Below are 15,518 nucleotides of genomic sequence, written 5' to 3'. Positions count from 1 at the left end.
ATTTAATACTTCCTTGTTGGCATTTAGTATATAAAGCAACCAGACCCAGTCCTTTCTATCCTGTTTTGCATCCTCAGCCTGCTTATGGTAAAAGCATCGTTTTAACAGTATCCCCTTTTACTCTTTTTGCAGCAAAAGCAGAATTTAAAAAACAAATTGTGGGAAGTGTAGATAATATAAATCAATTCTATTAGTGAGAACTCCAGCTGTTTTCTCTTTGTAGGTTTGCTTATTAAAAAAAAAAATCCTGCATCTATATAATTTTCTTTGAGTACTGATGTTTTGAACCACACCTCCTCCTTTCTTAGCAGAGTGGACATTCCATCTATCTCTAGCTGACTCGTTATTTCATATTTCCCAGTTTCACCCTTCTTGCTCAGAATACATATCAGAGAAGCTGATTGTGAAGTAACACCTTTCAGAAAGATCATCATCATCATCATCTTGATTCTCAGTTTGCTTCAGGTTTATCTGCAGTTCATAGTGAATGGGGAGAACTCCTGTTCTGATCCCTTCATTCATGTTTTCACTCTCCCTTACATTCTTGGATAGAGTCTTGTGTAGTTTGCCAGTTTTAAGGGTATTAGATATTTTAGTGGTAGTGCTGTTGTTGCTGGCACCTACTTTTTAATTTCTCATTGGTGATCTCTGTCCTCTGACCTCTTGAGCAACTACTTCATTTGTAGCAAATCATGCATAGCATGCTCAAAGTGTTTAATACCTTTTGCTATTTAGAGGGTCAGAAATCCCTGCATTACTTTTCACAGCACAGCAATTGTCCTGTACACACTGTAGATTATTTTTCACTTTCATTCCACTACTACTTCTAAGCATAAGGAGCTGCTCTTTTCTTTTTCCTCTTAATATAGCTCTAAAGGATCTTACATTTTACTTTTAATGTTTTTCTTCACTATATAGCTCTGTTCTTCCAATTTCCCTGTTCTTCTGCAGAAAACCTCTCTCCACACCCTCCCTGACAGACAACTTCAACGTTTGTAAAAGGTCACTGCACTCAGTCTTCAAGGTGTGAATGTTTCTGCAGGAATTGAATATTTCTCAGTCATTTTTGAGCTGTAGGACAGTACTGTCATTCTAAATGTTCAGAGAGAAAGCTGAGGCCTAGGGAGATGAGGCAACTTCCCTGAGGTCAAAAGGACATTCTGTGACACAAAACTGCCATCAGTGCCTTACCACTGTGCTATACCTTCTCTTTTCACAAAATTTCTTTTATGCAAAAGGTTTTGATACAAAACCTGGTTGGATTTCAGCCAGCTTTTTGAAGGTCATTCTGTATTGTCTGCAGTTCTGTCTACTTTGCAGTCCACTACTTCTGCGTTTTCTCACACCACCTACAAAATATTTTCTTTCTGAGGTTATTATTTTTACTAAAACCTGGATATTCACCAACATTGTTTATCATACCAGATCTACATCCCAGAACTACATCTAGAACAGCTTCTGATCTTGTTTTCTATACAAAATGAGGGAGAAGACAGTCCTATGCACTCCTCTTCAGGAACAAGCACCCTTCCTTAGCAATTCTAATGCTGCTGTGTCAGTCAATGTCAGTATACTTGAAATCCCCCATGAACAGTGTTTTAGCCCTTTTTCACTAGCTTTTCTTATCTGCCTTGCTTCCTGATGTGCTTTTTTCATTCTGCCCTCAAGGTTTACAGCAGTTTGCTGTGATTTTACTTTATCCATTTTTATTTTTACTTAAATCCAAATGGACTCGGCTAAGGAAGTCAACGGGTGGGTGTAATTCTTGGTTCAGACATTTATGCTGTCCTTTGATCATATCATCATCTAGCAGCATCTCTTATTAAATCTAACTTTCTGTGATATATTAAAATAGCATTTACCCAGGTCTTTCTCTCTCACACAGTTCTGCTGCTTTATCATTCATATAACATGGCTAGACATAGAATACAACTTTTTTCTTTAGCAATTTCTATCTGCTAAACATTTTTCTTGGATCCTTTTATAATACCTTCAGGCTTCTTGTATTTTATATGTGCATATACAGATATCCATTCATTTAAAAGTCAGTTGCTTCTACCACACACTCTTTCATAAAAACCTTGGGGCTAGTAATAATGCTTTCTGAAATAACTCAATTTATCAATCTATCTGCTGCTCCCTCAGTGAATTTAATTGTTGTTCCCTGCTACTCACTTGTCTAGGTAATATAGCTATGTTCTGCACATATAGAACAATATGCTAAATAAGCCCAAAGATAAAGCTGGGGAAATTATTTGAAAACCTGAAAGCTAGTGTCAAAACAACTGACTCACATTTTTGCAACACCAATGGCAAATTTTAGTTTATTGATTATTTTATTTTATTCTATTTTATTTTTTTCTTTCTTAGATATTTGAACTGGGTAGCAATACATATTCTTTATATTACTGTTGATGAAAAATGATTAACTATTTTGGCTACTAGGTTATAAAAGCAATTGAAGAAGGCTATCGTTTGCCAGCACCCATGGATTGCCCAGCAGGACTGCACCAGCTGATGCTGGATTGTTGGCAGAAGGAACGCGGTGAAAGGCCAAAGTTTGAGCAGATAGTTGGCATTCTGGACAAAATGATTAGAAATCCAAACAGCTTGAAAACCCCCCTGGGAACCTGTAGCAGGTAAGAAAAGCTTTAGTGTGTGTTCTTATCAGTGCACATGGCTGGGCTCTGGATGTTCTGCTTGGTGGCTGGTTCCAGTTCACACTTATTTATTTCATCTGTCTTTCAGTTCTTCCTTCTTTCTGTCCCCTGTTCTTCTCTTCCCTCGTTTGCCCTTCTTTTTTACCATGCTAAACAAGCCAAAAAAGGACTTTCTTAGAAAAAAAAACAAACCAAAATAAATATCGCAGAACTAACACATTTCTCAGTAAACTACTGCCTGCTCATCTTTCCGCACTCTCACCACTAGTCTGTGTTTTCCTTGTTTCTTAAAATTATAAAGTCTGGAGGGCAAGGATCGTTGCCTACTGTATGTTTATATGATGCATCCCTTGCCCTAGGAACTGCTACAGTAGAAATAGTAATTAACAATATATCATGCTTGGCCAATGTACCTTGACATGCTACACTCTAGATTTTTATCTTTCATTTTCTGGCTTTAACTTCTTTCAGTGATTGCATCTCATTGTATTTCATGATGTAGTTTTTAATGGCTTCTTCATAAATTTCAGGTGAATTATCTAATCATGGTAATCTTTTGATCTGCTAGCTAGACCACTGTACTAGGGAATCAGATGGCCTGTGTTCTGCTCCTGATTCTTCTACTGACTGATTTGCTGTGTGACCTTAAGCCTTTGTGTCTCTGCTCTTCCCTTGTCTTTGTTTTGTCCCATCCAATTGAAAAATGGGAGTAACTGCTACTATATTTTCTAAGATGCGTAAAAGAATAGCATCTTTATTTTACTCAGCAACATAGAGACAGCTGCTGTCATGCTAGGTAATAAGGTTATTTTCTGTTGGTAACAGTTGTCCATTAGGCTGATTTTGCTCACTCTGACCTTTCATCTTTTATGTGAATAAGCTTAGGAAGTACATATTGTGAGCCACAGAGCAGTCAAGAGCTTTCACAGAATAATCTAAACTGTGTATAAAGGCCTATTACTTTCTACTCTCGACATTTTTAATACCCAAAACTTATTTGACTCTCACCTTGCTAAATACTCCCTGATGTTTTACTCTCTTTGGAAACAACTTACTTTCCTTTTTCCTTCTCCATAGACCAATTAGCCCTCTTCTGGACCAGAACACTCCCGATTTTACCACTTTCTGCTCCGTAGGCGAATGGTTACAAGCTATTAAGATGGAAAGATATAAGGATAATTTCACAGCAGCAGGCTACAACTCTCTTGAATCAGTTGCCAGGATGACTATTGAGTAAGTTAGTACTGGGCATGTTTAACTTGCATTTAGGGAATTTCTAGGTACAACAATACACAATGTTCAACTCCAAAACTTTACCTTGAGTACAAACATTGTACTTGGGGGACAAATCAGCCATTTTAGCAGCTGATGATGTTGTATTAGAGCATCTCATGAAAGGGCAAATACCCTGCTGCCTCTGTGTGGCATCACGTTTTTCCCTGCCTTTCAGACCAATTGAAATAACACAAAGGGACTAGAATTTGAGGGAGAATGTGGCCCCTTCCAAAGTATGTATGTATAGGAAAATAACCATTTTGCCTCCACCACCTAATTGGTACCTTTTTCCCAATGTGCTCTGGGAAGATGTGGAATTTTCTTCTAATTGGCTGGGGGCTGTCTGTGTCCTGCAAGACAGGACTTTGCATCAGGATAAGTCTGTAGAAGCAAAACAATTTTCTGAAGGCAAACACGGCCTGTATCAGTACTGTCATCTTAAAACAGGTCTTCTTGACACCCTGCAAAAAACGTTCTTGTCCTGGTGGTTGCCAAACACATGTAATTCCTCTTAGAAAGCGGTGGGTTTCTAAAAAAGTTTCTAACCCAATATTCTCAAGAGTTCAACCCTATTCTTATCTACTTGGTGTCACCAGGGGTCTCAGCCTATAGCTTGGGAACTGTTGTCAGAGTCCACAAGCTTCTAGCATTAGTAGGGGCGGAGTTCAAACTGCTGCTCCTCATTCATTTGCATGATGGGTATGTGTCAATATGCAAAGGCATCTAGGCATCTCTTTAGGAAACAGAATATGATCCCCAAAATCTTCTGTTTATACATCACTTTGTCCTGAAAACCACCCGAAGTATTTTACAAGAGAAGTGTCTTTGTCTCCGGGTGTCCTTAACAGACACACCATAAGATGATCAGATAAGATCATGTAAAACATACTGACCTCTTTCTCAAATGTGGAGACCCACACAGTGCAATTGCATGACACCTGTCATGTAATTGCACTCGTGGTTGAACAGTGCCTGTATGAAGTTCCCAGTACTGAGCTGAGGTTACAGCACAGCTTCCGTGTAGTTCAGAACCCCGTAGTCCAAACCACTGCGTAGCTTTGACTCACAGTTGAATACCATACAATAGCAGTCTAAGTTGAAAAATTAACAATGTACGCATTTATCTTCCCCAGGGATGTGATGAGTTTAGGGATCACGTTGGTTGGTCATCAAAAGAAAATCATGAGCAGCATTCAGACTATGAGAGCACAAATGCTACATTTACACGGCACTGGCATCCAAGTGTGATAGACATTTCTCCCTTATGAGGGAGGTGACAGACTGAGAGAACAGCACTGGCCTTCAGTATATATGAAGTGCTGCTAGAAGACACTTGATTTCCTGGGTCCTTCCTGCAGTGAATAGAAGAGCTACAAGAAGCACCTACAGACTTGAACTCCTAAGTGCCACCAGAATTTATGAAAAGGGAATTAGGATCCACCAGTGGTGGCAAGGAAAACAGCAGTGACAATAAACAAAGTACTACCTGAATAAACATACAAACACCTTGAGCTCTCTAACCTCCTTTTTATCTAATAGACTTTTTAAATGTACATAAAAATTTAAAAAAGAATATATTTGTCAGATAAAATCATGATATTATTGTTGAATTCAACAAAATATTTTCCTTAAATCTGTGATTTCTGAATCTTTTTTTAATCATTTGTGTTTATTCTTCATAAAGACTTTCTTTTAGTATGATGTTTATATCTTTGGACCTTTTTAGTGCTAATTCAATGACACATTACTACACTGGGTACCTCTGAATTTGAGTTCCTAGAGATTTAAGAAGCATGACCAAGCAATGTATATCTATCCGAACTTTGGTATCCCTTTGTGCCATTTCCTTTTGTTAAATCAACACCGTATTGACATGGCTAGCTAATTGGCAGGGAGTCAGGAAAATGCAAGTTGCCAAGAGCTCTGATATTTTTTAAAGAATTTTTTAAGGTTATACATATGCTATCTTTTAAAAGAAAATAAAAGAGAAAAAAAAAAAGTAAGAAAAAGAAAAGCAATAATGACCCCTAAGTAGTTCTAGGCACTTTTAGCAAATCATTTGCAAGATGATTTTAATGGACTAGAATTAAACTGAGTTATGTTCTAAGATGTAGATCTACAGCTGTAAACCTGCTGAGACACAGCATTGAATGGACAAGTGATTGTAGGAGTGTCTCAGAGCATGGGTGCAGTTCTCCAGTGTTACCTAAACCATTTAATCTGAGCACGTCACATTTTTTTTCAGTACTCTGCATTAGCAAATCTAAGAGAAATAGCTGGTGTATATTTTCTGTGAGTTTAAGCCGTATGCAGTCCAGCTGTCAGAATAAGGACATAGCTTTTATATGAGAACTGTAGAGCATGAGACAAGGGGCAGTTCAGAATTTTCAATTTTTTTACAAGCTTTTGCTGCTCTGACGAACACACGTGTGCATGGTCACACAGACAACGGTCATTCATCAGGAACAGAGATGCAAAGGTAGTTGCTCAATGGAATATCTTTTTACACCATTTACTTATATATAAATTTTGTTTGATTAAAATATTTAATTATCATAAGCAATAATGAACAGAGTCTTTGCAGATATTGCAAGAATGTACATGAACCAGAGAGAAATGCTTTAGAAAAAAATCTGAAAATTGTGAACTACCCCAGCAATGAAATGCTGTACTTCCAAAGAGAATTGGGCTGCTTCTATTGATTTTGATAGAGAAAGATCCCAGGGATCAGTCATAAATTGGTCTGGTTTGATAATGTGGGCATCCACACAAAAAAAATAAAAAACAAAAGAAAAACCTTGTAAATGTTTCTTTGTAAAACTTGTAAATTTTATTTATACTGTCTTGTTTTGTACACACATTTATGTGTAGTGAGCTCTGAATACATTGAAAATGCACTATATTTTTCTATTTTACTTGCAGAGCATCACAAACAAACATGTATATTCAGTGCTACATAATGTGTTTTCCCACATTTAGGACCAAAGATAGTTATCAAAAACTTAAATGCATCCTTTCCTCCCCCCCCTTCCTTTTTTCTCCCCCTTTTTAGATCACTGTACAGTGTTATATTTGTCATTTTATTTATTTGTTTCACTAGAAAAATCAGTTTGGTTATACTAATTTTTTGTCCCCATCCACCTTTGTTGAAGAAAATCTGTAAAAAGCTTTTAACTAGCATAATCCCGATACATAGACACTTCCATTTGTAATCTTTGTAATAGACTGTAAATATATTTTTGGAACTATAATGCAATGTGCATAAGGGTTATTTTTCAGTGTCCATATATGATTGTTTATACAATTCACAGCACTTTACAGTCATGCTGAGAAGCCTAATTTATTGCCTGGATTTGGGCAGAGTAAGAAAAAATGGTGACTATTCTTATTTCGTATTAGATTGTCATTCAGTCGTAACGGAGTTATTTTCACGTATGCAGCTCAAGCTGGTTTTTTAACTATTAAAATTAATTTTCTAAAAAAATCTGTAGGAGTAAGACGCAGAGTAGACTGCATGCCCAATATTGGAATTAGTGCACGCAAGCACTCGGCCAAGGCACTTCAAGTAGCCACTAGAACAAAACTAAAAAATACACAATTAATAAACATCCATTTTGTGTTGTAACAAATGCTAAGTGCCTCACTACTGTGGTGAGCATCTGTGGGCAGCTGGGCAGGGTGCTTGACAGTCTTGTTGCTGCTTTAGGCACCCAGCTGGGAATTCAGGAGTCTTTAAGTTCAGACACCTGCTTCCTTATAAATCTTGGCTACTGTTTCTAAGGGCTTGGTCATCAAAGGTGCGATGCAGCAATGCTGGTATTGCTGAGAATCTACAAACCCTAAATGCAAAAGAATTGAGGCCAGGCTTCACCTTTAGGACTTGTTCAATATTCTGAAGCACAGAGGCCTCAAAGCATGTGTGGTGATTTGGGCTCACACATGTACAAGTGAGGGCCCTAATGGTATTTCTTCCTTAATTTTCCTGGTTTGATTTAAGCCATCTTCTTTGAATAGTAAATATATTTTAGCATTCATCTATATACCTTGACTGCCTTAATGTTGCCACAGATTTTTACACATTTGAAAGTGGTAGAGTAGACCCAGAAAGCACAATCGCGATCAACCGCAATCAATCAGATAACTTATCTACATGTTCAGATCATTACTGCAATTTAGAGCACATGCATGAAAATGGATTTGTAACTGGTAGAGCAGCAAAATATTGACATCAGTTGCAGTTCCCCAGGTTTCAGAAAACACAGTCCAGGGTAAGAAAAAAAAGTGCCAGAGAAAGTTGATGCTCATGGAAGGAACTGAAGAATAAGTTGGGTTGAGGGGAGAATGAAAGGCTAAATGACGAAAGAAAAGAAAAATTCAGTTCTGGCTTTATTTCAAGAAATTTGGACATTGTGCATTGCTAATGACAGATTATGAGGCTGTCGGTGAGACTCATATTTCTTGACTTTATTCGTTTCCAAGCATCTAGAAGAGAGATGCCTAAAAAAAGGCAGGATGAATCTCCCTCTGGGAATGCTTATCTCCATTAGAGGGAAGGTAGAGGGAAGCCAGACGATTAGCTAAAATTAGGCGTCTAATATCTATATAGCTAAAGTTAGGTAAAGTGATTCCTACCCTATCTGTCCTTGGCTGCTGCAGTTTTCCTTGTAAGCTGAGTGTCATAAAAAGGCAGCTCCTCCACCACTGGTATATCCCAGAATGTATTTAAACTGGGCTTTATTACAGAGAGAGGTGATTTTTTATTATTATTAATATTATTATTATTATTCAGAGACTTGTAACAGGCCATCTAAATGCTTTTTGTATGTGGATATCAATTCTTGAAATTTTTTGTGATTGTTCTGAGGAAGACCCGCCTAGTAAATTACAGTTATTTAATATTTTAAATAATCAGAAATATTTGCTGACATACTGCTTTAGTCCAGAGGTTATGTGATCAGATATGATAGTTGCTGTTTGCAAAACCATGTTTATCTAAAGCCTTGTCATGTAAAATCTCCAGGAGGCAAAGATGCTTAAATGTATCTCAAATTGAATGTTGCCCTTAATATCTCAATAATTGAGCTCTGTCTGTATTATTTTCAATTTAAAATGAGGTTTTTTATATTTGTTTAAGCTTGAATTATCTGGCAGCCACTGAGGGAGTTTGAAAAAGTGATTTTAAATTAAATTTGCTTTTTTCCACTAATAGTAATATACGATGAATAGTTTCCACTGTTTTGAATGTTACAAATCTATTGCTTTAATGTGGGGGATGAACGGGGTTTATTTTTGTTTTGTTGTTGGTATTTTTTTACATTTATTGGTTAGTAGTTGAAATAAAAAAATAATAATAATTTGTCCTTAACTTTCTAAGTAATTCATATATAGCAATTTTGAGAGTGATTTAAATTCCGTGACTTTTGGGTTACTGCTGGGAGGGTGATCATGTCACTACAGCCATAATGCCAGGTGATACAGAAACACCCTGCCACAAGGGCAGGTTCAGCCAACATTCTGTTGCCCAGTAATGACATGAAGCAGTTCACTGGCTGTGTGAAAGGATTGAAGGGCAACTCGGCCAAAAAATGGTCATTTCACCTTTTAAAGCTATGTTTGTGACATGTTAGAGCTAAAACATCCTTAATTCATTGCTTCCCTGCATGTGATTTAAAACTGGTGTGCTCATGATATGCATTTGATCTTTGGTGGATTTTGTTTGTTGGTTGGGCTGTTTCTCTTACTTGTTTTATTTTAAACAAGTGACATTTGAGGTTCTCATGGAAGAGAACAAATCCCGTACAGAATGAAAAGTGCTGTTTTAGAAAAGTGTAACACAAATTCTTGCCCATGAGCCATTCTGGCACCAGATGCTGCAGGGGTATTCAGAGAGCTGGTGCTATGATTTGCTCAGCACCTATCACAACAGGTTTTCTCCATCTTCAGGACCTATTAGGATTGTTCTTCTGATCAATTAACTGATATATGGAAACAGGTGAATTTTTTCCCCACTAACTTGTAGTGGACCTACATTTGGTAGATTTGAGATTTCTGAGACTACTCAAAAGCCTTAGCCAAAAACAAGTTTCTAGTAAAACAAGAAATCCTGGGCTGCAGCCTATGTTTTTTCTTGTAATCCCTTAAGGGCTTTAAATGTAGCCAACAATTACTTTTAAACAGAGATCTTTACTGTTTGAATAGTGCAGCCGTCTATTTACTAGGAAATAGGCAGTTCTGCAATTAAAGTTCCTGCAAAAATGGATTGGGGAGGGAATACAATGGTTTAGAGGAAAAAAGAAGGAAAAACCTCATCTAACAAGTGGACTATAACAGGGCTCCCCATTTTTGTAACACATTCCATACAAGGATTTGAAAAATATAAATGATTAAACCACAGGCATACAAATTGCAACATCCTGATGAAAGAGTTGTGGCAGAATGCAAGCTAATTTTGTGAGAGTTTTTCCTCTGGATTTGTTTTTATGAGACTTTTAAGTTAAAATAATTGACACATGCATTTAGAGCCAAATCTGTTGGGACAAAACAAAATGGATGAAATTTGCATGTCTATAATATCCATGAAATTCTCAGAGCACTTTCAGGGTGGGCAAGGGGTAGGCAGTTTGAAAGTGAAAGGAGTGATGTGTACACCCTGTAGGTTACATCCAACAAGATTATGAAAGGTTAGAAATTATGGATGAAAACTCTCAGTTTGGTACATGGTGAGAAGTCAGAAGATGGGAGGGAGTGGAAAGAGAGCTGTGAAGTCATTCAGTGTCTAAGTTGTAGGGTTCCACAGGACATTCCTGGCAGGGGAGTTAAGGAGTGTGAATTTTTTAAGTAAAGAGACACTGATAATATAATATATCTAATAATGTAGTGTAGAGTGGTTTCAGTACTCTGATTTTTCCTCAGGCCAGATTGGAATTTGTCAAAGAGACTAAATTGAGACAGATGGGAAAGCAACTGGTAATACACAACTCATTCAGGCAGACTTGAAATCAAGACATGAAAGGAGATTTTTACAATAAAAGCCTGAAAATAGGACATGAACTGTGATGGTATTTACTCTCAGATGATTTTAGAGTAGCTCTCTTTAAGTCTTGTATAATGATAGCAGATTTTAGCACTTATACCATACAAATTGGGTGAAATTAATGTCTAATTAAAGTGACCAAAAAAGAAGCACAAGTTAAAAAATAACTGATGTCTTGATAGACTATGAAAAAAGATGTGATACAGCCAGGCGAAACTTGTGTAGCCAGCCAAATGAATCTTGGACAAAACAAGACATAATGCCTGGTGCCAGAAGAGCTAAATCAGGAATAGAAAATCTATTCATCCATAGACCAAGGCTTCTGCTTGGTTATTTAATTGAACCAAATAACCAATTGTAGAGCTGTGCTGCTAATAATAATTAATAATAAAAAACTACAAGTTAGAGGTCCTCTGATGAATCATTACATGGCTAACACTGAAAAACACACACAGTGCTATGAGCCGTATCTGTGCCCAAAGACTTATGTGTGCTACTGGTATTAGAGTTCCATGACTCCGAGTATGTAATTTATAAACTGGAGACATTATAGCCCCAAGCCCATAACTGAAGCCTTCCCTTTTTTGTGCCAAAATAAAACAGAAGGAATGATGAGAGTCTGTAGGATTGAGCAAGTGCAATAGGAATTATCTTGTTATTATATTGCCCAGAGATGTAGAGTCTCTCTCACAAGATATTCAAGAACCATCTGGTTGCAATCCTGTTCTATGTGCTCTATGATGACCCTGCTTGAGCAGTGAGGTTGGACAATATGACCCAATGTGGTCCCTTCCAACCTGACCCATTCTGTGATTCTATGATTACTTCCTTAGAATTATGAAGAAAACCATAATTTACATTAAGGAACAAATTTCCTGATCCAAAGAAACGGTCTCACTGAGAAGAAAAGTCATGCATTATTTTTACTGAAACATTCAAACCTGGCTTGCAAGAGTCTAGACTTAATGACAGATGATAGATGGATGGATGGATGGATGGATGGATGGATAGATAGATAGATAGATAGATAGATAGATAGATAGATAGATAGATAGATAGATAGATAGAAAGAATGTATCCACATTGATCCCTCTCATTTCATGTCTGTAGAAACATTACTCAGGCAATTTCTTGACTGTTGTTCAACCTTTGTTACTATGCCAACTTCCACTGGCTTCCTGAAGGGCTGCATGTCCATTTTGACATGTCTGCTGTAAAATGTTTTCATTTCCTTTTCTCAGGGACAAACAGCCTGTGCCAAGAGCACACATGTAGCTTAACAGAAAGAAGGTGCAGGAATCTCAGATTTGTTCTCTCCAGCATGTTCCTTTCAGTCATAGTCATAAATTAAATGTGTTATTCCCCTGATGTCTCTCATAGTACATTGCATGAGAAATCTGATTTGCCTGGAAGAAACTTAGTAAAATCACCCAGATTCCTCCTGAAGACCACTTAGAAATGGCATTTTTTAAGAGATTGGGTGATTAGGATTTTGTTCAGAAAGTGAAAGAGTTGCAGAGCTCTTGCCCTCAGGCCATTTCATTCCAGTTCTCTCTCCTGATTTGTTTACTGCAGGAGCCCATAAATCATCCCTTATATTAATCTATACAAAATAGCAGCATCTCCTTTGCTACTAGACAATATTTGTACCCTCATAGGCTGCTGGAGAAAAAGACAGGGTTACATTAAAATCCAAGCCAATATGCCTACCTGAAGAAATTGGGCCAGCAAGGCACTGAGAGGTATTCCTAATGAGGATTCTCCTTTAATATTACTGGGCCTTAACCACTTAGTGCTGTGGAGAAATGATTCATTGCTGTTGTGGAGGGAAAAGCTGCTCTTTACTACAGAGGTTCCCTACACTTCAGTTCATCCACTGCCAATAGCAGGAATGGAGGCAGGGAAGGAGAATAAAAAATAGCTTTCAGGCATTTCTTTGTAGTGCTCTTTTCAAGAGAAATAATTGTCTCAATGCCTCCATTACCTAAATTTGTGCAAGAGGCAAATCCTCTTTTATGCCTTTTACTTGCTGGTTAAAGCATCCCAATTAGGCTGTGTGCTCTTTGTTGAAACTCTCAGCCACAAGCTGCCTGCTATCCCATGAAACTGCTTTCCTAACAGCAGGATGACTCCCAGGCAGTACCTTTCTTGCAGTAGTTACTTGAGTGTCCCAACACCGAATTCCCTCTGCAGTTGTCCAGGTTTGTTACCTTGTGCAGAGCTGCCTTTGAGGGATATTTTCTCAGCCATGAGGTAGGAAGCTATTTGTAGCACTCTGCTCTACTTCAGTTTCTCCCCAGCTGGCATCAGTCATTAACACTTACCTAGCAGCACCCATGCTTCCCTGCAGGGTAAGCAGAAGATGATCCTGAGGAAGGAATATTTACTACCCAGCACCAACAAAAGCAATGTCTGTCTACAACCAACAATGAGTCAGGGAGACCACTCCTAAGTGCAGAAGTCATTAGTGTTGGTCAAAACAAATCAAAACAAACAAGAAAAAGAAGTGTGTTTACAGTGGGGAGAATCGTTGTATGCAGAAGAGCAGAATGTCAGGCTTACATGGAATGCCCAGTTAACACCAGTATAACAAGCTAATGGAGTGTATTTAAAATAGTGTCAAAATCTTTCTGTTGGCAGTGCAGTCTAAGGGGGAGCTGAATGGCAGAAAAAAAAACCCCACCTGGTGAAGGGATTATGTCAGGGAACCAAGAGAAAAGAGTTACCTTTTGTGATTTTACACTCCTCACAATGAATGGGGGAAAGTCTCTTCACATTCATTTGTACTATTATAAACATTTCTTATGGATTAATATAGCTTTATTGTTGAAAATCATGTGAAAACTAATGCTTGACCTGTGTCATCTGCTTCTGAATTATTTGCTGAAAAAGCAAGAAGATATACCTTAGAAATATTACCTGCTTTCAGTACAGCAAAGTATCTTAATAATTATTGAAAAGGGAAGAAAAATCTGTATAAAGTAAGCCTTTAAAGTAGCTAATACCATTTTTACACCTGTATATTTTGAATAGGATTGTGCAAAGCTGAATTTATCTTTTTTTTAATATCAGCTGCTGTCAAGTTATTTGAATTTAAGATTACATATATATATTAAATATATATTAAGAATGCATATATATATAATATATACATACACATACAGAATATACACACACACACACACACACACACACATATATATATATATATGTAAAAAGAAGCCAGATCTTAGCAAAGACTTAGGTATGTGTAAATGTGTCATTGAACCATTGCAGCATACTTTTGCAAAACAATATATTATATTTGGCAGTGCTTAGACCTAAGTTCTATTGTGTTGTTGCTATTATTTTCAATTTAAAGCACCTTTTGGTGACAGAAGTCCTTGTTAACTAAAGTCAGTGAGAATTAGTAAGCAGATGAATATGATGTAAATTGGTAGAAGCTGTTTGCTGCAAGTAGGAAGATATCTCACAGAGATGACATCCAGCTGTTACTGGGCTCACTCTCTCTCCTTTTTTAGCATAAATGCCAGAACAAGACAACAGACTGACTCCCCTCATGCTTGTTGATAGGTGAATCATGGCTGTCCATGGTTCAGGATGTTGATGGACAGACATGTAATACCTGTCTGGCATCCTTATGGATAAGACTCACCTTATTTTCCTGTGATTTGATGAATGGCCTACTTTTCTGGAACTTGTGGAAATGTTACATATCTCTTGGGTGAGAAAGGCATAGAAAGACTGACTCTACACTACTGTGCAATGGGCAGGTATTACAAGAAGGCCAACATGATATTTGCAACCTCTAAAAAGGGTTGGTGTGGGAAAGGAGAGACTCATATATATTGATATTCATTGGTTACCAGACACTTTGAGCTGCAGCTGCTTGCCTGGGAAAAGGTTGGTTAGGATAAGCCTAGTCCAAAATTACCTCTGAAGTTACTTCCTGTACTGTACCATCCCTTCCCGTCCTGATGCACCTTTCCTTTTCAGAAATCCCCTCCTTCTTCCTCAGAAAATCTTGTTTATGACACTTCTGTGGGAATGAGTGGACGGTTTTTCTGAGTAAAATGGAGATTTTTCTTGGAAGACCTTGAGTGGCCTTCTTTTTCCAGAAGAGCTAGTATCTCAGTCTGCAGGCACCACACTTGCCATATCATTCTGACACTGCTCAACTATTAGATAAAGTGCATGTGATCTCTTTGATCCTTCTTTACATGTATCTCCTGTTGAAAGGATGAATTTAGAGATCTAATTTCAGAGAAGGTTAGGGGCTGTGAATCCCTGACACATCCTGATTTAGTGTTGGGATACATGATAGCTTACCCAGGGCACTCAGAGAGCTAGCTCTCATGGGGTTTCCTTTATGTGGAAGTCACAATGTGGGTGGTAACTTTTTTCTCTCATTATTGATTTTGGATATGGCCTTGGTGTGTACCAGAGACTGGATAAATAAGTGCTAAATCCAGCCATACAGATGGAGCAACCAAGAACTGAAGCCCTATCCTCACTTTAGAGGCTTTATCTACTGTCCTTGACTAGCCTTT

The 15,518-nt window shown here is 37.7% G+C and overlaps 1 protein-coding gene across 5 annotated transcripts in view; it reads left to right on the top strand.

Moving 5' to 3' along the window:
* Positions 1-15,518, top strand: part of EPHA7 (EPH receptor A7) — a 180,042-nt gene that overhangs the window by 144,353 nt on the left and 20,171 nt on the right. For 2 of the 5 annotated variants that reach the window (XM_063153029.1, XM_063153028.1), the window contains exons 15-17: positions 2,446-2,639; positions 3,738-3,893; positions 5,069-7,186. In XM_063153029.1, coding sequence (XP_063009099.1) covers positions 2,446-2,639; positions 3,738-3,893; positions 5,069-5,183 — 465 coding nt within the window. In that variant the 3' untranslated portion in view covers positions 5,184-7,186. Of the gene's footprint in view, positions 1-2,445; positions 2,640-3,737; positions 3,894-5,068; positions 7,187-15,518 lie in introns of those variants that run through there. The other 3 variants (XM_063153027.1, XM_063153026.1, XM_063153030.1) reach the window with 2 other exon arrangements.

This window comes from Melospiza melodia, chromosome 3 (assembly GCF_035770615.1).
Source record: "Melospiza melodia melodia isolate bMelMel2 chromosome 3, bMelMel2.pri, whole genome shotgun sequence".
NCBI classification, from domain to species: domain Eukaryota; kingdom Metazoa; phylum Chordata; class Aves; order Passeriformes; family Passerellidae; genus Melospiza; species Melospiza melodia.
This window is presented reverse-complemented; position numbering and strand designations above follow the sequence as displayed.